This window comes from Neodiprion fabricii, chromosome 4 (assembly GCF_021155785.1).
Source record: "Neodiprion fabricii isolate iyNeoFabr1 chromosome 4, iyNeoFabr1.1, whole genome shotgun sequence".
NCBI lineage: Eukaryota > Metazoa > Arthropoda > Insecta > Hymenoptera > Diprionidae > Neodiprion > Neodiprion fabricii.
This window is the reverse complement of record NC_060242.1, coordinates 20,591,207-20,616,254: the sequence shown is the minus strand read 5'-3', so window position 1 is coordinate 20,616,254 and position 25,048 is coordinate 20,591,207. Positions and strand designations below refer to the sequence as shown.

The window sequence follows — 25,048 nt, the reverse complement described above, 5'->3', positions numbered from 1 at the left end:
GCCTTGATAATGCGGATACACCCTATGTTTCAACGATCAAATCAGTCCTCGATTAGAAATTCCTGATTTGTTTTTTTTTTTTTTTTTTTTTTTATTCATAAGGCTCATACGACGCAACAATTCCAGGGGGAAGTTTAATAATTCTTTTATATTTTGCAGGAATCAGTGCGTGGAATCTTGACTTTTTCATAAAAAACAACGAATTTCAGTTTACCGTATTCCTCAGATTTCAAAACATCAAATTTACGAAAGCTTTATACATTGTACGAGTTTTCAACGCAAGTCCAAAAAATTTTCCGAAATTTCAGGGATTTAAAAAAACTTCTGAAAAACTTGAAAAACCTCTACTATCCCAATAATATCTTAGGGTTTCAGACTAAAGACTTCACCGACTGGTGTTTGGAATTCGGTGAATCTAATCGTGCAACTTAGAAGCTGCAGAGGGTATAAAGAATTCTAGTTTGCATTTTATTGTTAATGATCCATGGACGCTATCCAACTGAAATACCAACCGTCGTTGATTTATCACAAAACTTATATAGGTACTCGAGATATTATCGACGCGACTGTTCTCACGTCGGAAAAATACTGCAAGCGCTCAATCTCAGTTTCTAATCCTACACCCGAATGAAAATCACAAATATTACTGACACAGTTGATTAATAAAGAACCTTTTCTAGCCCCGATATAAAATTGACAAGAAGTTAAAATTTTTCGATAATCCTTCGATCGCTACAAATATTGTTCGGAAAATATCGCAGAACCAGAAAGTAAGAGAGAAGAAGAGAAAAGTGGGCCCGTTTTTGACGCAGAGTTAATAGTACCGATTTTCTCCACTTGCCGCGTTCGTGTTCTACGGTCGTTCAAAATATGTAAACCAGGCAGCTGTTATCACTCAATAATCATAATATTTCAACGGCCAAAGACATGGACGCGGCGAATGCCAAAAATCGGTACTATCAACGTGGCGGTGAAATCTGGCCCAACTTTGTTTTTCGGAGTTTAGTCTTCTCCTCTCCTGCTTCCATCACAAAACGAGTCGTTTGTCATACAGAATCGATTCAAAGATACCAAAATCATGATTTTAAATAGTTTCAGTTTATCAGTTGGGATAACGAGTAATTTGCGTTGAACATTTTTTAAAATGTTTCCAGTTTTGGTTGACCGGCATAATATTTCAAAATCGTCAAAGTTGAAAACTCAAATCGTTTGTCTTAAAATATACTTTGCAAAAAAAAAAAAAAAAGAAAGGATTAGTCAAATTCATTAAAAAAAAAATAAAACAGTGTCGTATGAAAGTTTATAAAACTAAACGATTTTGAACAAAATTCTTAAAAAACCGACAGATCATCTTATCTCAAAAAACAATTTTTGTGGAAAAAAATCTTTCGATACGAATCAAAAGTCAGATTGGGATGGGATGTTCGAATCGATGAATGACATTGATTTAAACGACGTATCTATAGATTTATATACATATAACGAGTTCAACAAATGGATCATGTACCGTACATATATACAAATTGAATTTCAAATATTTACACCATAACACATTCACTCTTTCTCTCTTTCTCTCTTCATCTCCTTATCTGTTTCTCTCTGATCGTCAACGCCGATGTCTCGTCGTTCCTTCCTCCCGGATTGAGAGATGATCGTCCGAGTGTCTAATTTTAAATCAGCTATATCCTAGCCGCCGCAATCGACGGACCGTCGCATTTCCTAGGCAGCTCCTTCGTCGTCGTCTTCAATAACGCCGTCCAGTCTCATTCTGTAAAAGGTTTTTCTGTTTTACATCGGTATCAAAAGTGAACAAAAAATTAACAACAATGTACCGACGATTAATTATCACCACTATTCGCGAACGATGTTTGAAAGCACGAAAATTTACTCACCGTACACTATAATGCAGTTATCTAATTTCAAGCGTTAGTCGGTGCTCCGATTTTTTCCATGGTTAATACGTAACAAATTGTCGACCACTCGCCGTGATGGTGAACGAACGAAAGTTAGCCAAAAGCAAACCACACAAAAAAAAAAAAAAAAACAGGAATAATTTCAGACGGAAAATCAATCAAATAATTTTGCTTGAAACGCTGCGAGATCCTAATGCTTGAAAGTCTTCTAGTAAACGTAGAGAGCTTTCGGCGCGAACCTGTTTCAGGAAAAGTCTACGATAAATTAACTGTGTAACGCTGTGTAACGATCCATGTTAGCAATTCATTCGCAGCTGTGCGACGACCACTCGAAACATGATGTTTCTGTCTGGATTGATTTAGTTACACATCCACTGCAATTGTTAATGTATTACATTCATGTGAAAGAAGCAACTAACCTTCATACAAACATAAAACAGAGAAATATACACTCGGTGTCAAAGAATAAATTGTTCAATCACACACATTCCTATACATTTCGATTTTGAAAATAGAAGAAAACTCCCAAAACAATTCCCAGTGAATTGTTTTTTGTTTTGTTTCTTTTGTTACCCATCAACGTCAAGTAAAATCCATTAGAATTTTACGGGAAAAATTCCGGTTTTTTTTTCCTTTTCAAACATCAATATTTTCTCCAAGTCACGTCAAAAAGTGACTAAAATCTCAATTAAAACATCAGAAACACCGCATGGAATTTTTCAAACTTCCAACAACAAAGGGGCAACAAATTTAGAAAAAAAAGCGTTGATTGAAATGAAGTAAATACTCACACGTGCTCGGGATGGCTTCGAATTTGGTCGATAAATTCGGCAGGTTTCAGCTCAGCGATGCAGATGCGATGAACGGCCGTGAAGAGCGGAAACTTGTCGGTGGCACCGCGATTTACAAGCATCGTGTGAACCTCGTCAGCGGTTGCTGGTCCCTGGAGTTTCTGGCCTGCGAGAAGCTCGTCTTCGAGTTGCTTAATCGTCTGCGGAAAAACGAATGTTTCCATGATTTTATTCCTTCTTGATCTTTTTTTTTTCGTTTTTCGAATTATATTTGTCCTGAATTCCTGAACGACTGTGTCTTTGGATGAAAAATTTTTTACGGTGAAAGAAAAACAACTAGATCACATGCTTGTGTTTTTTGGTTGCACAAAACATGAAGCAAATACAGAAGATTGAAGACTCGTGATTAAAAATCACTGAATTTCAATTAATGTTTCACTATCATACTTTTTGACAAAAGATAAGAAGGTACGACCCACGGATTATCTTTTTTTTCTCTATTTTATACAGGGGATTCTATGCCAAATCGATCGAAAACATGAGATAGTTCCCTGACCACTTTTTATACCCTTTTATTCACTTGAAGTTCGTATTGAAAGCATCAAATCTAAATTTTTTCAGATTTTCATGACCAAGCATTTTCTTACCACAGCTAGTCGAAAAATCGACTTTTGACGATTTCTAATTTTTTAAAGTTAACATAGCTTGAAATTTAGATGAAATATGGAAAAAGGTCCTATGCAAAAGTTTTGCATATTTGTATGAAACGTCTAAAAAGTATAGTTTTGACGAAATATCTTCGATAATCTTCCGTAACAAAATAGTGCCCTGATCGAATCGGCTGAAATTTTTCCACAGCACGTCTTTTTCAATATCAAAGTTTGTCTGTGAGTTTCGTAGTAGGCGGAAAAGCAGTTCAAAAGTTACAAGTAATAGTTTTCATGGAACTGTGAAATTTCCCATGTGGTGGTATGAACGGTGACAGTTATACATTCGGCATTACGATACCCAAAACATCGTTGAACTCTTACCTTGGATGAATATGCTTCGAAAATATTGTCCGGCAGTAGGGAATTCACATATCATGTCAGGAATCGTGATAAATGATAGACCGAAGTATCACTCCTCAACAACAGTTGACAATCGAGATTATAAACAAGACGCGTAACAATCGAAGATCGCGCTCGAGTGCGCAACAGCGCCACGCGCAGGGTAAGCAAATTTCTTGCCGTGCCGCGAACTTTGAACCGAATTCTCGCCACTCTGTGAATATTCGTTGATACGTCTTCCGAACAACTGCACCACCCGCTATGAAGTTTTCAGACAACCTTTCGCGTCTAAGAAGGCACGCTGTGTATAAATTGTAGCCCATTCGATCAGAGCAATTTTCAGTTTCGAATAATTTGCGCGCATTTTGTATCAAAACCACACTCAAACGGAGTATGAAAATTCATAAAAAAATACTCTCGAGAAGTTGACGAGAGAACCTAAAAGTTTTGTAAACGAACTTTTTTCATATGTCGTCCAGGTTTTAAGCTACGTAGACGCGGAAATTCAAAACATTGTTGAAATCAATTTATTGGACGAGCTGTCGTGAAGAAATCATGTGTCGAAAAAATCTGAAAAATTCAAAGTTCATCCTTTCGATGTATACATCGATTGCGTGAAAGGGCAATCGAATTAAAATGGTTCAGGGAAACCGACCGTTCGACTTGACGTGAAATACTCCATATACAAGACGTTCGAAAATGTTGTTTTTTTTTTCTCCCAGCGGAAATGCCCATTTCACTCGCCTTTCCGCTCGTTACGAACTGCTCGCAGACGCGTCGATTTCGGCCTCCGTAGCAAGTCGTTATCAGATCGGCTACTCCACAGCTTTCGAAGAAAGTCGAGAGCTTCGAACCACCGTAAAAAGTGTCGACGAATTTCACCATCTCCATCAGTCCCAGTCTGATTACCGCCGCTTTTGTGTTATCGCCGAGGCCCAAACCATCGACGAAACCCGCACCGCAGGCAACGATATTCTGTTATAATCACGAGTCATTATTTAACCGCAAATTAAGATTTTGCAATCCCTTGGCAGAATTACCTTTTTTTTATTCTACTTTTCTCTCCTATTTTCTCTACAATGAAAATTTTTGTTGAAAATAATAAAAAAAATTGTGCGGGTTAATTATGTCTGTAAGAAAAAAAAAAAAAAAAACGAAAAAAATTAAATAATACGGGAAATTATGCGAAAAATGTATTATTATTATTTTACCTTGAGAGCACCGCAGACTTCGACGGCGTCGGCATCTTCGACTACAACAACTCTGAAATTTTCGGTTTGAATCATGTCTCGCAAAAGAGGCGCGGTTCTCTTATCCTTGCAGCCTGTAAAGTGTTTGGAAATTTAATATTTTGTGTTGTAAATAGGGTCTTAAATTTCTGCAGAGTTTCGAATCATGATGATAAAAGTCACGTACTCAGCGCAAGAATCATACATTGACATGGATTTTTTTTTTAAACCCCTTTGTTTCGGTCTCTTTTTTATTTCTCTTATAACCCACCTATCGTAGTCTCGCAAAATTTCCCCTCTGCAACTTCGTTGGCGAGATTTGCTCCCATCAGAACGTAGCATTGTATTTTTAGCAGGTTTTCGATTATCTTCGATATCAGCTCGATCGATTTTCCATCGCCTTGATCAAAGCCCTGAACGAAAAAAACGGAAAATAGAAACGAAAAAAAGAATAATTTTTTTGAGAGAAAAACGAAAAGAAACTAGTAATGAATCAAATTAGAGATGAAAAACATTTGTACCAAGAAACGATAGCAAATCTTCTTGCAAATTTTTTAAACACTTATAGAAAATTACTTTTATCAGCGACAGGCCGACGGCTGTTGGCTTTATTTTTCCAAGCAGAGTCGCGCACAGGGTTCGGATAAATTGATGAGGGATAACGAAGATCAGAAAGTCGGCGTCCTTCGCTGCCTCGATGAGATCGGGAACGGCGACCTGAAAAAACCTCGCATTATCAATAAATGGAGAAATTTTTTCGGGCGAAAAATCGTTAGAAGTAAAAATTTTCAATGAAATTATCTGATAAAAATTATTCCAATTAGTGACAAAGAATGCTTTAATTTTTTTCTTCTTCTTCTTCTTCTTCTTCTTCTTCTTCTTCAAGCGCAGGTATTTTGAAGATAGATTTTTACCGTCTAATATCCGTAGAAATTGAAAAAACAAGTATCGTGCGGGAGTTTTAACCAAGTCTATTTTGCAAGCACAGTCATAAGGTGCAATGGCGATTTTATAATATGCAAATCGCATACGTAAAACATTTGTTTTTAATACCGTTTGGAATGCGATATCATTCCGGCAACCAGATATACATCAATTTGAATATCCGTGACGAGGTTGCATATTTTACGGATTATTCAAGTGATCGGTAATTAGTTATAAGCCGATTCAAATCCGCAAGTCCAACTGTCGATACGCTTGGAATATTTCCGTCCCACATATATTAGATGGTGTACAATTAAGATCGTTTTCGTATCTCAATCGCAAAAGAAATAAATGTGATAAAAGGAAGGCGGTTTATTTTGAATCGTTCTTATAATACCGGCTGATTTAACCGACAGAAAAATTTACGACGTGTAATTTGTTTAAAGTTGTTTGCTTTGTATATCTATATGCTACCTCTACTAATTTTAATCAATTTAAAGATACTGCCCGTAGACTACATTCTTTGTTACATTTTTTACTTCAGCTTATTTGCAAGATTTTCAAGTTATTAAACAATTTGCTATGGTATTTCGCTATCCTATATTTACGACTTTTTTTTATCAACCATTAGACTAGATTCGGGAATTTTAATTTGCCTATCTCTTGATTTGACATTTGAATTTTCAAAACAATTGCTCAATTTATCACAATAATGCGTCACTGATTTTAAAATATATTTTTTACCTATGTTTTTTGGCTGTTTATTATGATTTTCATTACGATTAACACTATTCTATCATTCACTCGAGGGAGTGGATCTAATATCATTTCATTTGCTTCACCCCACGGTATTATTCCATATACTGGTAAACAATCACAGTGAATTTCATAAGTCGCGCATCAACTGTCTTTTCGACATTTAGTACTAAGACATTATTAGCAAGCTATTTTTTACAATTTAGGGTTTGTAATTCTATCTAACATTTAGCAATTTTCCAAGTCTCAACGGTATAAGCTTTACACCTATGTTCTTGTACCGTAAAACCTGGTTTCAAAATCTTCGTATCATCATATCTTACGGCTGTTTGTGTGTTGTTCGAATTTGCCCAGAATCATTTTGATCGTATTCCAGAGTTGTTGTTTCATCACGTTTAGAATCATTGGCAGAAAAAGTACTACTGAAGATTTTCTAAATTGTTTTTTTTTTTTTTCGCTTCTTCCGAACTTTTTATTGAGACGCTACGGCCGATTGATTATTCTAAAATAATCCGGGACACTTGCAACACGGCTGCGAGTCGAGTAACTCTATCATTTCCCCCGCCTTCAGTCCCTGTAGCCTGAATCATTACGTACACACCCATCACGTGATTGACAAAGGCCTCGAGAAAACAAGCCGACTTTGCAAGATGATATCCAGCTATAAAAACCGAGGGCAACTATTCCGCCGGTATCAGTCTTTACCGAGAGCAGAACGCGGCCATACTTTCAATACCGTCGTACCGATTTCTCAGAGTGAAAAAAGAGTTCCGTAAGATTGATCCAAGAAAAAAACGAGAATTAAATAACAGACATGAGGCTGAACTCCGTCATCCCCAACTTCAAAGCCCAAACCACCCAGGGACCGATAGATTTCTACAAATGGCAGGGAAACTCGTGAGTATAACAATTTACAACTGTATCAAAATTATACTCTGGCGCAGACGATGGAGCAATTTTTAAGTCCCTTCCACCGCGTTTTTGTAAACTTTTACGCCGTTTGGCTCGACCAAAGCGTCTTCAAAAAACGTGTCGTCAAAACTTTCTTCATTCGTGAAAAATGTGCGAGCTTTGTAAGAGAAGAAATAATCAAGACAGCGAAATCCTAGAGTAAAAAAGTTTTGAAAAAAAAAAGAAATTAATCTTTGCATCATCGGAAACGACTAACTTATGGTTCGGGCAGGTGGGTGGTGCTGTTTTCTCACCCGGCTGACTTCACGCCGGTTTGCACAACGGAGCTGGGACGAATCGCGGTTCACGCTCCGGAATTCGCAAAGCGAAACACGAAAGTGCTCGGACTTTCCTGCGACAAGCTCCAGGACCACGTCGACTGGGTGAACGACATTAAGTCCTACTGCCAGGACATCCCCGGGGACTTTCCTTATCCCATTATATCCGATCCCGATCGCACCCTCGCGGTACAGCTGGACATGATCGACGAGGAGAACCGGAAGAATCCCGATTTTGCGCAGACGGTCAGAGCGCTTTACGTTATCAGCCCTGATCATCGTCTTCGCCTGGCGATGATCTACCCGACTTCGACTGGACGCAACGTCGAGTGAGTAGATTTTTTACCAATTGCAATTCAAGTTATCCTGATGCCGTCGTGATGTTTGGAAGTTGTCGGGTAGAGAGGTGAGGATTTTTAGAACGATTTATAGAAATTGGTAGGGTTGCGATTGCGAATATTCGGGACCGTTGGAGTCTGTTCAAAGTTTGGAAAAGTGAAAATGTATAAGGGTAGAGTACAGCAAGGTAAAATATAGAATTGTCAGAATTATTTGGGACGGGGGAAATGATGTAAGAAGATCAGGGAATAGAAGTGTCAAAACATTGAATTTTCAAAATAGCGGTAATCTATTCTATCGCGGGATTTTAAAATCGGGAAAGTCGATGTATAGAAAAGCAACAATGTAACACGGTCAAAGTATCTAAATCCAAAATGTAGAATTGACAGAATAAGTAAGAATATAGCAAGCTGAAACACGTTAAAAATTTTTTAAATCATCCGAATTTTGACGAGGTGGGTGATGAAAATGTAGAAGTATTATAAAATAGAAGGATCACAGTATCGAATTTCGAAAAACATGACAATCTATTTCATAGAATTTTGTAATGCAGAAAGTTAAAATCTAGAAAACTTAGAATGTAGAACGGTAAGGTGTAAGAAACCGAAGTATAAAATCGACAGAATTCTGGCAGTTCTATGTTTTGGTTTATTATAATTCTTATTCAATTTGGCAATTCTGCATTTCGGCTTTCTATGTACTCCGACTTTAAACATTCGCAAATTTTATAAAATAGATCTTCGTGTCTTTGAAAGTTCAATATTGTGATATTTCTATTTCCTAATCTTCCTGGATTTCCACCCTCACCCCAATTTATTATTCTTCATTGTTGCGAGTAGCTTGCAAAATGTATTTCCAAATTTTCCTACTTTTTCTTTCTTCGTTACAGTGAAATTCTCAGAGTCATTGATTCCCTCCAGCTGGTCGATCGCATCCCAGAAGTTGCAACACCAGCCAACTGGGTGGTAAGTGACTTAATTATATTAAAACGATTTCACGAATTCACAAGATCTAAAATCATCAAGGTCCAACAATCATTTTGTAGGTCTTTTTAACTTTTACCGGATGATTTTGTGAAACTCGACGGTCGACGCCAGTAGATAGGCAACCTGAGGTACACTTTGTACAGTTATACCAATATTAAAATGTAGTTCCGGTTGCCTATTAGTCGGGGTTGACCGTTGCGTTTTGCAGAAAACTCCCTTTTTCACAGACAAGTTCATCCGGTTATGCCAATTTTTACAGTCTCATGACTTGTCCGTCTGTAAAACCTGTCAAGTAATTAATGTCTCATAGAAATCATGCTATTTAATGACATTTCCCTCTTCAGCCTGGAGACAAGGTAATGATTCTTCCGACGGTAAAAGATGCGGATATTCCAAAACTGTTCCCCGGCGGAGTCGACAAAGTGAGCATGCCTTCCGGTAAAGTTTACGTCCGCACAACAACCGACTACTGATTCATTCTACACGGATTAATCACGCGCAAATATACGGCACGTTGATTGTTAATTCGAAACTGTTTTATATGTACGTTGATACAATAAACGTAGAATCTAGAGCTGATTATACTCTTTGACAATTAAGTTTACAATGTTTGAAATCTTGCTAAGAGTGGTGCAAACAATTTATATCTACTCACCACGTTCTCCGGAAGTTTGTGGCCCGGAAGGTACTTCACGTTTTCGTGCTGCTCGTTGATGATCTCGGTAAGTTTCTTCCCGTTTATCATTTCCTCGTAAACGTACATCGTGACCCGCTCTTCGAACTTGGTGTTGAACTTGACGGTGTTCGCTCCGACGATTTTGGCGATGGCCGATCCCCTGAAAAAAAAATTGAAGCAGATCAATCGTAGAAGAAACTGATGATTTTAATGCAAAAGCTAATCTTCCGGTGAATCAGAAAGAAATCGAGAGTTAGCGCAGGATCGTGATTTATCATGATCTATGCGAATGTCAGATGCGCGAGTGTCGATCGGTATTGCGCAATTAGATCGACCATGATCGCGCCGCAAACTTGACCCGATTATCTGAATCTGGCAGAGGGACTCGTGAGTTGTTCAACTGGTTCAAAGTCAAGGTGTACATCATGCTGCAACCGTACAATTACAATTAGACCTTGCCCTCCATATCGGAGCCGTTTCCCATTGGAATGGTAATTTAGGGAATTGCTGTTATTTTCAACCGAATTAGGAAACGTTGAGTTATAGCTGTTTTTTGCACACACGTGTAGTAAGTGGGCACATAAATTTTCCCGCGCTTTTTATAGGAATGCATCACACAACAAGTAGGTATAATATATGCTTTGCATTCAGGGGACGCAGTTTTTTGCTGCAGTGTTCAGAGTTTATAAGTGGACTTGCTGCAATGGGACTCTTATGCAGTTTATTACCAAGTGAATAATGATGCGGCGAGTACTGCATGGATTAAGATTGATCAGATGATCAATTCACAGACAAGGGAAAAATAGGTCGATGAAAGGGGGGAAAATACGCGTATAGTATCCGTTGGTTCTTTCTAGAAGTTGCAAACCTGGCCTCACACGAATGATTGATAGTTCTGAATAATATAATCGTAGACCGTGAACGAGCACTGAAATAATTATTGCATATACATAACAACTTGCAGTAAGTGCATCGTCTTTGGTACAGATTAACGTCACCTTGGTATAACCTTCACATGTGCATTTGTATACCTATACACACTTGCACGTTTATCTGAAAAGGCAATACAGAATGAATGCAAATGAAGAAAAACAACGTGAATATCGAAGGGTGATAATTATTGATTGCAAGAAGAAAGGGGCGTTTTATAAACAAATTGAGAAAGGGGGATACGACTTGAAAAAAAAATTGTTATTTATTGTTATATTCTAACGAGTGATCAAAATCTCTCACCAATTTCCGCTCCCGACGATGCAGACCTTCTTCTTTGTGCGACCCATCGCTTCGGTCGATTCCTGTATTTATCCCTGTTTGAAATCAAGCAGCTGCGGTTAACAGCCTGTTCGTGATATGACGAAGACCAAATTACACACTGCAGATAACGAGACGATGCTGGTAGTCGGATTATCGCGGGGGCTCGTTACCGCCAACTGACTCACTTCGCGAATCCTAACGCGATAATACCCGGAGCCACGACTTGCGAAGAGACAGAGTCAATAGCCACAGTCTAGCGGTAGACTACGAACTGACAATGAGTTCTCCTCTTTGAATCTGGATCACCGCCAATGTAAACGCAATCGTTGATCGCAGGGTGACCGCTGAAACAATCCGAAATTGGCGGCGAATAGTGGCTAAATATTTCCGAATATAACGGGTATGATTTTTCATTCGCCTTTATCTACATATTTTAACAATTGCATCTGTGATTCGGTAGCAAGATACTTCGCGTTCGGATTTTACATTGCGAAATAACTTGGATCAACCACAATTGAGAAATGCTCGATTTCTGGTATAAAAACCAATATGGCCGGCGTTGAAACGCTTCGAAAAGTATTCACGCTCTACGATCATTTCCATCACTCTTCAATCGTCGAAAATTGTTTCGTATCAATTGTAACAATGGCAAGAATATTTTGAGTATAATTTTCACCGACGAGATATACACCTTAATCAGACATCTATATTGAGTTTGAGAAATTTACACGTCCGTTGTTGAAGGACTATATTCACGGAGATAATTTGTAAATGTAACGCGTTAATTGTACGAGTGTCGAAATTTTGACAAGACTTTGAAAAAAGGAACCAGAAAGTGAAAACGTCGTAGTAAAAGCACGAAAAGAATACCGACCGGTGAATGAGTAAAAACGAATAGCTCTGAAGCAGGTCGCGCATCACCGACTCTTGCCAAGTCGAACCAAGGTCTTGACTCTGTTACTTCCTGGATATTTTATTTAACGCGCCAAAAATACCGAGCCCTCATGTACCGATGCACGCGTACATACATGCAATAGATGTTAACACACATGTTATAAGTTTTGCGAGCATTTCGCACTACGAGCAATGCTGAGCTGCGATTAACGGTGACGGTATAATAAGAATAATTAAATCACATACAATCGTGAGATTAACGCTCAACGATTTATTCATCGTCCTACTGATTGTAAATCGACCCTGTACGTACATTCACGCATCGTCTGCGTATGTTCAGAACCACGCGGAGTTTCGTCACTGATATAAATCGTTACGTAATTGAAGCACGTGGGTAATTTCGTTTATTTTTTCACTCCGTCTTCTTCATTACGCAACGTGACGACGTGTGTGCGTAATAAGTTTTAACACGTGAACAAGAAGGGAGAAATAAAAAAAAGAAGTTAGGTAAATCAGATCTTCGGTAAAGCCTGTTATACAATGAAAACAAATAGGAATAAGAATAGGGAATGAAAATTGTTCTTCAATCACGGAGTAGCTTTGGAAAAATCTAAAAGACGAAGTCTACCGTTCGTTGGGGAATAATTTTCATTTTCTGTTACTGTTACTCTGTTTCTTTCGTTGTGCGATAGATGTAAAAGCGGAATGTACGAATTTTTGAGTTACCTTTGAAATCGTCAACTTCTCGTAAGCTCTATAACTGCAATACTAATTTCTTTCCTATTTTTTTTTTTTTTATCGGTAGAATAAACAATACCGTCTTGCGCCTACTTTTATGCAACTCGATTCACGAGTGGTATTATTTGTCTCTAACTTTCTGACGGAAATTGCTTTACGCAAACTAACAATACTCAAAGTTTAACCGCAAGATGACGCTTTCAGCTAGTTACAATAAATAAAGAGCGCGGAGCGGTCATTTTGATCTTGAAATATTACGCGCTCATTTTCGATGTCGATAAAACCATTATAAAACAACGAAATAATATACGTACTAATTCTAAGGGCGGACACTTTGTAGAATCACTTAATAAATCGTTGGAATCTAATGATTTATTAGTTAACCTTAACACTGTAACAGAATATAAAATAATTTTTTATAAAAGTACAAAAGGATAACTAGATAATTTTAGCGATAATTCGTAGTATTGTTAACGTAAGTTTTGCAAATAGTGGCATAAAAAAATACAAGACAAAACATTTTGTTTTTCGAAACCTAACCATTTACAGTGAAACATTATTGAGAAAACATGCAAAACGAATAACATCATTCTGATTGATATTAACTCAAAAATTCACATTCAAAATTCGAATGTGTACAGTAAGTATACGTTCAATGTAACCCGATGCAATCACAGTAAAATAATTCAACGAGTTTGTTGGCTGGTATGGCGATATTGTTTTCTTCAGAGACGAGATATCGGCGATGGAATTGGTAGAAGTTCCTTAAATCCGTAACCCTCGTTTCTAAATACAGTAGTTGAAATTAATAAGAATTCAGTATGATATGTAACTAGCTTGTCAAGTCATTTCAATACACAGACTCCAATTATAGATACACCAAATGAAACGAAAATTGAATAATGATGTAGATAAAAAATACTCAGATTTAGATGATGCAGAAAAAGTACGAGATAAAATAGGTAAAGTATGAAGGAAAGCGGCATAATTGGAAACAAAGAGAAGAAAAATAATTTACAGATAAAATAGTAAAAGGTTAGTACGGGTCAATCGAAAATAAAAATCAAAACACGCTGCAATTCAGTTGTAGCTTTTTAACACATATCGATGCGATAAAAGTGCGGAAAACATATTTCTGATAACAAATGATAAATTTTATATTTTTCATCGCTCTGGGAATACACAATACATGATAATGATGATAATAATAATAATAATAAGTATCATAATTATTGTTATTATACAATAATAAGTAATAATGTAACAATTAACATTTACAATAAATGGTAACAATTCAAAGTCTTTCCTATATTTGTTTTTTTTTTTATACAATATATGTCTATTTATATGTATGTATATAATATACATAATAACAAGTTAGTAAAACAATTTATTTTTCTCGTTAAATGTACTCATAACAACTCTTCAGCAGGCAAATCAGTTGATAATTGCGCTTTTTCAGAGCGGTTCGAAAATTAATAATAAGGAGCGGCGGGGGGGGGTTAAAAATTGTTATAGTTAACGAAATATCATTGCTGATTGCAAGCATTACTTTATCGACTCTTTACTTTACGCGATTCATCCCAATAATTTTGTTTTCATTATAAACGTAATGTTGGAACTGAAACGCAGCTGTTTTTTGGTGTCTAATTACACATCGTGTTATTAATATTTAAAATATATAATACAATATTTTACATATAACTGGTAGAAAACGATAAATAATTGTCATACTACAGCATAGTAGAGCTTTGGAGTGTTAAGGCGGCGAATTAGCATTATACTCGTCAATAAAACACGATATTAATCAAAGGAGTAAACACGTGCGAGGGAAATCACAGTTGCCTATATTTAACAAGTGGTTGAGGTTTCGTGTCTACAGGGAAATTTGAGCGTTACTCAATTCAAGAATTATTCTGTTACCACGAATGTTTGAAATAAAGAAGGGGAAAATCAGTCAAGATTGAAAAATAAATTGAATTGAATTGTGTAAAGAGAAGAAAGAGGGATTTTATAATTTTAAAAGGGTTCGCTTACGCCTGACGACGCGGTTAACAATTTTGAATCAACAATGATGGAAAGCTATTCGTCTCTATTGTCAGAATTTCATCTATTCTACGATGATATATCCACGCTAAACTTCTTTCATATAGGTATATGTATATAATAATATTACTACATCACGTTAAAATATGTCAAAACGTCAGAGTCGTGAATGAAGAAATTTTTCAACTACTCAGTTTCTTCCACGCAGACGAAATAAAATGGGCACGCATATTATTTTCTACAAACCCAAAAATATCCAGAAGAACTCTGGCATTACCTATTTATTCTCTTTTTGTCATCGTAGAATTTCGTTGAGAAATTCAACGCAACAGCAATAATTAAAAGCCCAACGTCTCGTTTGTTTGAGTGGGAAAAAAATGGTCAAAAAGGAAGCAAGGATAAAAGCAGAAGAATCGGGACACAATTTGGTTCAACTTGTGGCGTGGCTGACATTACTGTCGACTCTAATATTTCGTTCGGCTTACATGTGCTCCGGATGACTGCGAATGCAGTCGATGAGATCGCTGGGCTTTAGCTCGCCCACGCAGATTCGATGAATGGCTGTGAAGAGCGGGAACTTTCCCTCCATATCCTTCAGCTTGAGCATATAATTGACTTCTTCAGCGGTAAAAGGTCCTTGCAATTTCTGGCCGTTTAGCATCTCCGTTTCGAGTTCAGCGATGCTCTAAAAAACGAGAACAGCATTAACGTTAATGTACCGTTCTTTCTTGTGCTAACATCGTAAAAAAGTTGAGTAGGGTACCTTTCCAGTCCTGACAAAAGCTTCGGAAACTTTCCTGTTTCGACCTCCGTAGCAGGTAGTTATCAGATCGGCGACTCCGCAACTTTCGAAGAAAGTTGACAACTGTCCACCGGGAAAGAATACGTTCACGAACGTGATCATTTCCATCAGTCCAAGTCTGATCACCGCCGCCTTTGTGTTATCCCCAAGTCCCAAACCATCGACAAAACCAGCGCCACAGGCCACAATGTTCTGCGATTCGTCAGTTTTCGTTAACATCAGCAAACAAGAACAATTTTGGCAATACAATAATGATAAACCGAATCAAGCAAGTATATCAGAGTAAACAACCGAAAAAATTGGTGAATTTTGAAAACTTATATCAATCTCGACAATCAACCATTTAATTCGATTGGTATTTGTTTTGTTCAAAAGTATTTTCATTTATATCATTTTTTTTAATCACAGTCAATTAACAGAAAGCATTGTTATTGGTAACCATGTAAACAATTTCACTCGTTAACTTGCTTGGCGATTCACTTCAAAGTTGGAGACAATGATTGGGTTTCCAAAATTGACCACTTTTTTTTATTGAATTAGCAAAACATGTCATATTATCAATAATAATGCTTCGTGTGTATGAATTCTATTAAAAGAATATATAAATGAAAGTCAGTTTACATACTTTTGAATAAACCAAACCTCAATCGAATTGAATAATTGGTTGGTGAGATTCGATACGCTCAAAATTCATTCAACCTCTCAAAACATGTTTTGTTACAGCATTTTAGATTTCTTTTGTTCAATTCTTTGGCATATTAGTTCTTTGGAATTCTTTCAGTATTTATTTATGCAATACTTGTTATTCAAACCTGCGTCAAGGTTTTCTGGAGTGCAAATTTTTTATTCTTTTTACCTTGAGCGCACCGCAGCATTCTACAGCATCTGCATCGTCAACGACCACAACCCTGAAGTAGCTGGTCTGGATAATGTCCCTGAGGAATGGCGCAACAAGTTTATCCTTGCAACCTGAGAAAGAACAACATGTAGAAACTGATCGCCACAGTTTTTATGTAATCATATTACAGTCCTTTCCACTTATCTGTACATATGAATGTATATCCATTGATTATTTTTATCCAACAACTATCCGTGTGACAGGGATTAAGGCAGATATGGGATTATCCAGCTCATCTTCTATAGACATAACAATTTACTTTTCCGCGACCGACTATTTACAACGTTCAAATCCGGTATAACGCCGGCAATCTGTGTTTAAGTAAACTTCTCATCTTATCATCAGTTTTACAACTTATTTGTACAAGTTCTCGTACACAACGAGCCCGATTTTTCGTCAATTATCAACATGATGGCTGTTTGTTTATCATCGGAAAGAAAAAGTGACGGTTCGATATCAGCTGGAAAAAGTATTTGGAGAAGTAAACATTCCCTAGACTCGTGTAACGAGCAGCATGAAGCGATGTATAAAACGATGTCGTAACAAGATATACGGGCTTGCTTACACAGTCAGTAAATTTCACTATCTCCCGTTCGTTATCACCGCCTTTACAAGAACGTCTCAAAGACTGCTTGTGTGCACCGCTTATATATTTCTATCGGAAAAGTTTTACATCACGCATGTAATTTACATATACAGATAACTTTCTCTGATGGAAAATAACCACGTAATACGGTTGAGAAATGCTATGGAGAATCGGTTATTAGTGGACCATCATTTTATGTAATAAATTCTGCGTATTTATTTACCACAAAAAATGTAGTACTAAGCAAACGTGGCATGTTAATAATACTTTTACTTGCATAAATATGCAAAATAATGTCGATTAGACCTTTGTTGGAGATCAGATTCGCATTGTTTTTCAACTAAAAGTGTCATTACTTATTGACGTATGCCAATTTACGTAGATCTAAATTTTCTCTATTGTTTATGAAAGTTTCCTACCAGGGAGCTGATTTGCCGATAGTTTTAACGTTAGTTTCCGGGTCTGAAATATCCGTAATGCGATATGGAGCAAGAAAAACTGAATATATTTTGGAGCGTGAATTTCGTGTCTGCAGTTCAAAGAAAGAATGTATTCCGCACGATGGTTGGACGATCGTAAAGCACGATATTCATCACAAGCATCCTAGCGAAGCATAAACGTATTTATAGCTTATTGTGCAACGTTGATAACGACATTGTGGAAAATTTTAAGTATTAATCGGTCCCGTCGTCTGAATCAAAAGTCGGGAAACATGAAAAAATCATCAAGAAAATCTTCAACAATGTTATTCGCGTTAATGATATTGAATACGAATGAAATAGCATTTTTGATGTGTCATAGAAATGAATCCGAGTAAATTCGAATAACACAAGCTAAGTAATCAACGAGTTTAGAAAAGTTTTTATGATTGAAATATTTAAAACGATTAACTTCTGATAGTGTTCATCCTAAATAATTAATTTTGGGCTTACTTTGTTTACGATAGAAACCTCCGGAAAACACCGAAAAAATGTTTTACAGACAGTCATCTTAACACACAATGAAAATAGATTTGTGCAAATACGGTACAATAAATATTTGTCAGTAGTTACATTTGCGCGTTTTAATTGTACTATAGCAAAAGATTTCTTAAAAGTTTTTGATACAATATGTGAAAATCTGATCAAGGAACTAAGGGAGCGTAAAAACATTGGAATCGGATCGAAAATACGACAGTCTAAGCATTTCGAACGTTCTAATTACGAAACACTTTCTTAAATTCTTGATATCTTAGCTTGCATTATTTAAATATGCCCAATTTCAGTTTCATTACATAATCGAAATATCATTTCATTCGTGTTCGTTATATAATTAGCGCCAATAAGAGTGCCGAACACTTTTCAAACAGTTTTTTTTATCTTTTCCTAATCTTTGCCTCAAGCCTTACGGACGATCCATTCGTAATATTCGTCTGAACATCGCCATACCAATTGTGGTTTCGCAAAATTTCTCATCGGCGACTTCCGAGGCAAGATTTGCTCCCATCAAAACGGAAACCGGTATTTTCAGCTCCTTAGCTATTATGTGGGAAATAAGCTCGATGCCGCCACCTTCACGTTTGTCGAATCCCTGCAAAGAAAGAAAGGGTAACAATATGTAGGTACAGAACACTTCCGATTCACGATAAAAATTAGTCCAAGTAAAATTTGCGAATTTCCGCCAACCTTTATCAACGACAGGCCAACAGCGGTGGATTTTATCTTTCCAAGAAGGGAGCTGCATATCCTGTGGATAAACTGGTGGGGCACGACGAATATCAGGATATCCGCGTCACGGGCAGCGTCCAGGACATCCGGTACCGCGATCTACAAATTTTGTTCATTATTTCAAAAAAATTTCAACAATCCGTCAAGTTGTTCACCGCATAATATTTGTAAATATTGAGTTTCCCGAGATTAAAGTTGCGTTTCTAATTCAGGGAGTATTCCGTTTTGTGTTCTCCCGAAAAAAAACAACCATATTTAAATATATCGCAAGCGATAATTTGGAGCAGTTTTTGGTACAGTCCGATCCAGACTCAGGAATTATTTTTGTCACTTGAATGCCTTTATCATCAGGCATGCATGCCTGACCTGCGACAATTAAAGCCGACTAAACAAGACGTGTTTATACACAGACAGCGGTCGCGATCTTTATCTACGTTACATATATTCTATACTTAGATTGCTACTGCTGCAACGAATCGAACAATTTGTATAGGTACGTATAAGTAAAGGAGAAAGCCAATACGAATAAAATTGAAAGAATATATTTCTTACAAAGTTTTACATTTTCACATTCTTTTGTTCCTGCATTTTTTCTTTCTTTTTTATCTTTCTTGCCAGAACTTTTTCGCGTATTAATATATCGATATAAAGAGTAACGCTGCTCTCTGCGTTATACAGACGATTTTGAAAACATTTCATTTTTGCACAATGTATACGATCATGTTGCGGAGATAAGATGAATGAATGATGATGAATAATTAGACATTCGTTGTGAATAATTATATAAGTTAATTATGTGCATAACACACGTTGCAAAATGGAAAATAAACGGTATAACGTAAGTACGCGATGCAGCACCTTTGCAAAATCAATACCAACGCGGGGTTGTTATTATATGTATGGTGAGTAGTAAGCGAGGATTTTTCATTCAGGTATATCTATCATAATGTCGGCAGGTAATGGTTACAATAGAGAAGAAGAAGGTAGATGATTAAAGGGGGACTGGAAACGAGAGAAAATTGAGCGCGATGTAACCGCAGTGCTTACGTATGGCGCAACATAGGTATATTTGCACCTTCTTGTTTCTCTAGCTGCACTCATTCACAACTATATTACACACATAATTGTATGACGAGTAAATTGCGAGTAAAATATTTACGCAAAGAAGGTAAAAAAAAAGACAGTTACAAAAAAACGAACTCGTTTCAAAAGCACCCAAAGGAAGATTAACTTTTGCCTGCATGTTTTTTTTTTTTGCCTCGTTATAACGTTAAAACAACCATTACGAAAATTTAACACCTGTATCATTATAGGTAGTTATTTGGTTAAAAAGAGTGTATACACGTCTAACTCATTGTATAAATTTCTGTTTCACGCACCTGGAACAACAGCGGTTTGTAAACACTGTAAAGAGGCCAAACGGAAATAAAAAGAAAGAAGCAGAAGTATATAATGCATGTGGTTTTAAGCATTTTCAATTTTTATCGAACGTTTCGCCTGAGGTTACATTTTTACTTCTCACTCCTTTCTTTTTTCTTCTAGCTAATTCCATCAATATTTTTACCGTGGTATTTTGCGTTGCGTTGTTCCTTGGATTTGTATACTATACATTATACGCGTCCATATACGTACTCATATGTGTATACAGAATTATATATGTATATAGGTAAATTCTACATTCTACTTATGCATAACGAACTGTGCGACACTCACGCGCTTTGTTACCGCAGTATTGAACTTGGGTCAAGGTTTTACTCTTGCTACTCGTATCGCATTTGCATATACATACAGGTAATAATGTGATACGTGTATCGCTGTTTTTCCCAACGTAATTATCGTTACACACTTTCTTGAAAATTTTTAATTGCTTTTCTCAGCACATTATGTATATGGGTGGTAGACACATCTGAATAACCGATGAGCTGTATCGACAAACACTTCGAGTTATAGATCCAATATTACTAACTATCAGCATATTATAACAATTTCGGACTAGCAATAAGCTGAAAAGAATAATTTATCAATGAACAGCAATGAACGCTGCAAAAATTTCAGCGTATAGAAACAAAAAGTGGAAGCTTATAATTTGCACTTAAGGTTTTCACGAAATACAGAGAAAATTAGGCACTTTCCATTTATGCATAATCAAGAGGCGAATGAATGTAAAAATTGATAAATAAAATACATCGATCACAGCTGTCGAATTAAGAAAACATTTTTCTCGACTCTGATTACGTGCATTATCGCGATTAAACTGCTATGTGAAATTGTATACTATATACACTGCATGAAAGAGGATTCTGATTAATCGCTACATAATCCATCAATCATCGAAATACGTATATCTATATATCTTCGAACTCGTTGTATAGATAGAAATAATCAGTTTCGTAACGAGGCGAAAAAAAAACTTTCAAGGCATTTGAATCTAATCCCTGGATATGATATTATCGCCTAATCGCTTGACTATATGTGTAATGTAATATACATGTATAGTATAAGTTATATGCTGTAGATGATAAATGAAATTATCTGATCGTTGTATCGAATTCACATTGTGTATGTAGGTGTTCAAAGTTGAAGAAAGCTGGTTGTTTGTGATGATGAAAAATATGAGAGTATAGTGTATACAGTGTTAGGAGTGCAATAAGTATAAATAATGAAGTATATCGTACATGTTACGCAACTTAATCGATACATCATTAAACGTAACGATTACAACACGAAACTTGCCACATTCTCGGGAATCTTGTGCCCCGGTAGATACTTGACGTTCTCGTGAGTCTCGTTGATGATTTCGGTAAGTTTTTTACCGTCTATCAACTCCTCGTAAACGTACATCGTGACCCGTTCTTCGAACTGAGGAAGTTCCCTGGCATTTTTGCCGACAATTTTAGCAATCGCAGATCCCCTGAAAATATATGAATAAATTAAGTAAGTAACATTGTTTGTTATATTTACAACATACGACGATGGTGTAGATATATTGATTGAGTAACGAGAATATCTGTTTCATTAATTCCCTATTCCGAATTGTAAAATCTCAAAAGTCATCCCGGTTCTCCTCGTCGTCGAGAAGCGTTATTTATATTCATAATTTTACACGTGTACGATGAATTATACTCTCTGCCGCTGCTCGATGATAATAGCATACCTATATATACAATGATGCCAGACTTTCTCCAGACTCACGTGACGGACTCACGCGAGGAAGATTCTATTTTCAGCAGCAATATTACAAGTATACCACAGCTGATGACATTTTCAGCACGGAAAGGAAGCGATCTTATACGTACGGTATTACGAGTATAATATATATACAGTATAGATATATGTGTAAATATAAACGAGACACGCGACCTTCCTTGCCGCGCAGCTGCGTATCATCGTTTTATAAAATTACACACGTATCGGCTATATTAAAATTGCACTGCAGATAATCTTGTAAGAATGGTTATATAGGTAAGTTTGTAAATCGCGGACTGAATTACGCTGTGAAGTTGCCGGCAATTCGGTCGGATAATTACGATCCAATGAGGAAGAGACCTCTCTATGTAAGTTTTTGAATTTCTATAATCTAAGACGATAAAAAACAATTGAAAGCCGCGCTACCGCACCGCGCATAATCTTATAGGTATTTGTACGTTGCACAAACAGCGTTGTGATACGTGGGCGACATTCTTGCTGACCGGGGAAGTGGCCGGCGACGATAGTATATATACAAATATTAAAATAAATCCCAAGATAAGGCTAAACACACGATACGGATTGGTACAAAGTTTAATATCTGACTCCGGGAAACCGAAATAATGGAAGGATGAAACCCAACAAAAGCGATTACAAATTCTACCGCGACTCTGTTTTGTTATTTTTCGTTTGTAGAAAAGATTGAAAGGTCGTTATTCGCTTGTCGATTTGCGTACGATAATTCTTCCGTTGTTACACATGCTTACACGGTTAAATTAGCCTGGGAAACATGCCGCGTACAATTAATACAATCGAGGCGTTATTTCAACGATATCGTGCACCGCCCTGTACACACAGCCAAAATCGATCGTACAAGCGTAAACAATGGGAAGACTTACCAGTTGCCAGAGCCGATGATGCAGACGCGTTTCTTTTCTGCCATTGCTAATGTGTTCACGCTTTGTTTTACTGACGAAATCGGCGTTTCGGATGCCCACAAGAGAAGGGAAGCCGAAAGTGAAAAGAGAGAGATGGACGGTCCGCACGCGCACTCAACACTGTCCACACGTTTCCCGCGGCCTCAGATTCCCACGCGACTGATCCTGAAGCTCGAACACGACTGAAGCTACTGCGAGTACTGCTATGATTACTGGCCAGTGGATCCAGGGGAGGTCGAAACTGGATTTTACCTACCGAACGCAGCACTGATCGACTGAACGCCGAACGCGCGGCGAGCTCGCTTACAAATCTGTACAAGAGGGGGGGGATAAACAATTGCTCGGCCAATCGCAAAGACGCGTGATAAGCCGCAGCGGTAAAACAGGTTCTTAAAAATTGGAAAATTCCAGGCTATACACACTTGGGCACAACATATCCAGGGGTTGAAATTAAGCTACACTTTTTTTCCCTTTCATCGGTTTAGCCCCGGAAGCTGGACGTTTGGTTAAACGATCGTAAGGTCGAAATAAAGTTTCCACGCACCGACAAAATTGTCTAACATGGCCGCCACTGAAACGCCAAATTTCGACATCGATATAAAAATTTTTGTAAATATCGTGTTTTTGGCAGCTAACTTTAGGCTACGCAATCGCACGCGGCAGTTTTTTTTTCGTACATTATTTATTTGGGGTAAATTTTTTAGACTAGTTGGTCGGAGATAAGATCGTGATTTCGACTGTTTTTTCTTTTCATTTGTTTTCTGGAAGTTGCGCTTATAATTACTTGAATGATATTCCTGAAGCAGAATTAGTTAAATTTCAACCCTGATATATGGAGTAATTATGTAACGAATGCCGTCAGTTGTGAAATTTTAGAAAACGACTTTAATTAGACGGCATCTGCTAGGGAAGAAATCCATTTTTACCTTTGTCTCTAGTCGCCGAGTTCTCGATAAATCAATGAGTGTTAGGAAAACTATTATAATCATTGACGAATGACCAACTGTTCGATGGCACGTGGCATCGAATTAGACAGGCCAAGAGTTTAGTGGAAGTTTTCCAACCTGTGAAACAGATCGCGAATGTGCTGATTTCTAGAGCTGCCATCCTGCCGAGGTCACGAACGAGATCAATTTATAACGTTCATGGTCGGTACGAATTTTATGAATCTGACCACGCGCATGTGCAGTGCCCACGCATAAAAATCGATACGTTCAGCAGCGCGAAATTGAGAAACAGATTTGAATAATTAGTTTCTATAAACCTCGTTTGTGCCACCCGTATATTTTGAGAAATTATTGAGAGATAACCGATGTAAAAGAGCGAAGAGTACAATATAATTTTCACTGATGTTTTAATCTCTGCACACATAAGATGTAGGTATGCGTGGACAGCTGCTACCTGCTCATAAATGCTAATCAGATATCATCGGATAATGGATCTAATCTCAAGATTAGGTACCCAACGCGAACGTTTTAACGTACGCAAATTCAAGTAATCGTTACCAAAATTACTTTACTGAGCGATAATATTATGCGATACCTGATCGTTTGTAATATCATCATTTTCATAATATCACCACAATGTTAAAAACATGTGTAATTTTGTTCTAATATTTTTCAGTCTGAAACTCTTTACACTTTATAGTTTACATTCAATTCAATGCAATTGGTAATTATTGGATTGATACGATTACCACGTCGCGCTCATTGAGTTTCAAGTTCCAATTTTTCCGTCGGTTATTCTGTAGGCGAGCGCACAAGCAGGGACAACTGGATATTTCCACAAGTTTATTACAGGCATAATTCGCTAGGTCCAATTCAGCCATGGAAAAGTTTCTACGATCAATCATCGTCCGCCTGCCTCACCCGCCACGTTGCGCTCTTGAACCCGGTGGCAATAATTGAAAGTTTCATTTGAATTTCGAACATGTTAAGAAATTTCTTTAGACTTAGATGCGGAATCTACAGTGTCTCTCGAAACTTTGTCACATTTTTCTTTCGCAACCCGTGAATTTGTAGTGATATTCTCTACGGAAATACACTTTTCACAATCATGTTATCTCAGAAATCTGCAATCGAGTGTATTACATGTATGAGCACATTTAA

At 37.1% G+C, this 25,048-nt stretch overlaps 3 protein-coding genes across 6 annotated transcripts; 1 reads left to right on the top strand and 2 right to left on the bottom strand.

Annotated features, from left to right (window-relative positions):
- Positions 1-1,446: 1,446 nt before the first annotated feature.
- On the bottom strand, positions 1,447-12,006 carry LOC124180116 (glycerol-3-phosphate dehydrogenase [NAD(+)], cytoplasmic-like). 3 transcript variants are annotated; one of them, XR_006870210.1, is made up of 9 exons: positions 11,126-11,541; positions 9,872-10,052; positions 5,559-5,699; positions 5,254-5,395; positions 4,965-5,077; positions 4,498-4,728; positions 2,705-2,904; positions 1,893-2,152; positions 1,447-1,768 (listed from the first exon to the last, which is right to left on the bottom strand). XR_006870210.1 is itself a non-coding variant. In XM_046565212.1 (8 exons), the coding sequence occupies exons 1-8, from the start codon at positions 11,170-11,172 to the stop codon at positions 1,720-1,722; spliced, it is 1,104 nt and encodes a 367-aa protein (XP_046421168.1). In that variant the 5' UTR covers positions 11,173-11,503; the 3' UTR covers positions 1,447-1,719. The 3 variants fall into 3 exon arrangements, 2 of the variants coding, with proteins under 2 accessions (XP_046421168.1, XP_046421169.1); XM_046565212.1 differs by lacking the exon at positions 1,893-2,152 and having other exon boundaries at positions 11,126-11,503; XM_046565213.1 differs by lacking the exons at positions 1,447-1,768; positions 1,893-2,152; positions 2,705-2,904 and adding an exon at positions 4,267-4,323 and having other exon boundaries at positions 4,409-4,728; positions 11,126-12,006.
- On the top strand, positions 7,340-9,795 carry LOC124180118 (peroxiredoxin-6-like). 2 transcript variants are annotated; one of them, XM_046565216.1, is made up of 4 exons: positions 7,340-7,559; positions 7,846-8,220; positions 9,120-9,267; positions 9,436-9,609. In XM_046565216.1, exons 1-4 carry the CDS (start codon positions 7,477-7,479, stop codon positions 9,481-9,483), a joined length of 654 nt encoding a protein of 217 aa, XP_046421172.1. In that variant the 5' UTR covers positions 7,340-7,476; the 3' UTR covers positions 9,484-9,609. The 2 variants fall into 2 exon arrangements, with proteins under 2 accessions (XP_046421172.1, XP_046421171.1); XM_046565215.1 differs by having other exon boundaries at positions 7,343-7,559; positions 9,120-9,195; positions 9,561-9,795.
- A 1,126-nt stretch (positions 12,007-13,132) lies between the features above and the next one.
- Positions 13,133-23,219, bottom strand: LOC124180115 (glycerol-3-phosphate dehydrogenase [NAD(+)], cytoplasmic-like). Its single transcript, XM_046565211.1, has 8 exons — positions 22,902-23,219; positions 21,550-21,727; positions 18,775-18,915; positions 18,538-18,679; positions 16,483-16,595; positions 15,588-15,818; positions 15,310-15,509; positions 13,133-13,564 (listed from the first exon to the last, which is right to left on the bottom strand). The coding sequence occupies exons 1-8, from the start codon at positions 22,943-22,945 to the stop codon at positions 13,504-13,506; spliced, it is 1,110 nt and encodes a 369-aa protein (XP_046421167.1). The 5' UTR covers positions 22,946-23,219; the 3' UTR covers positions 13,133-13,503.
- Positions 23,220-25,048: the final 1,829 nt, after the last annotated feature.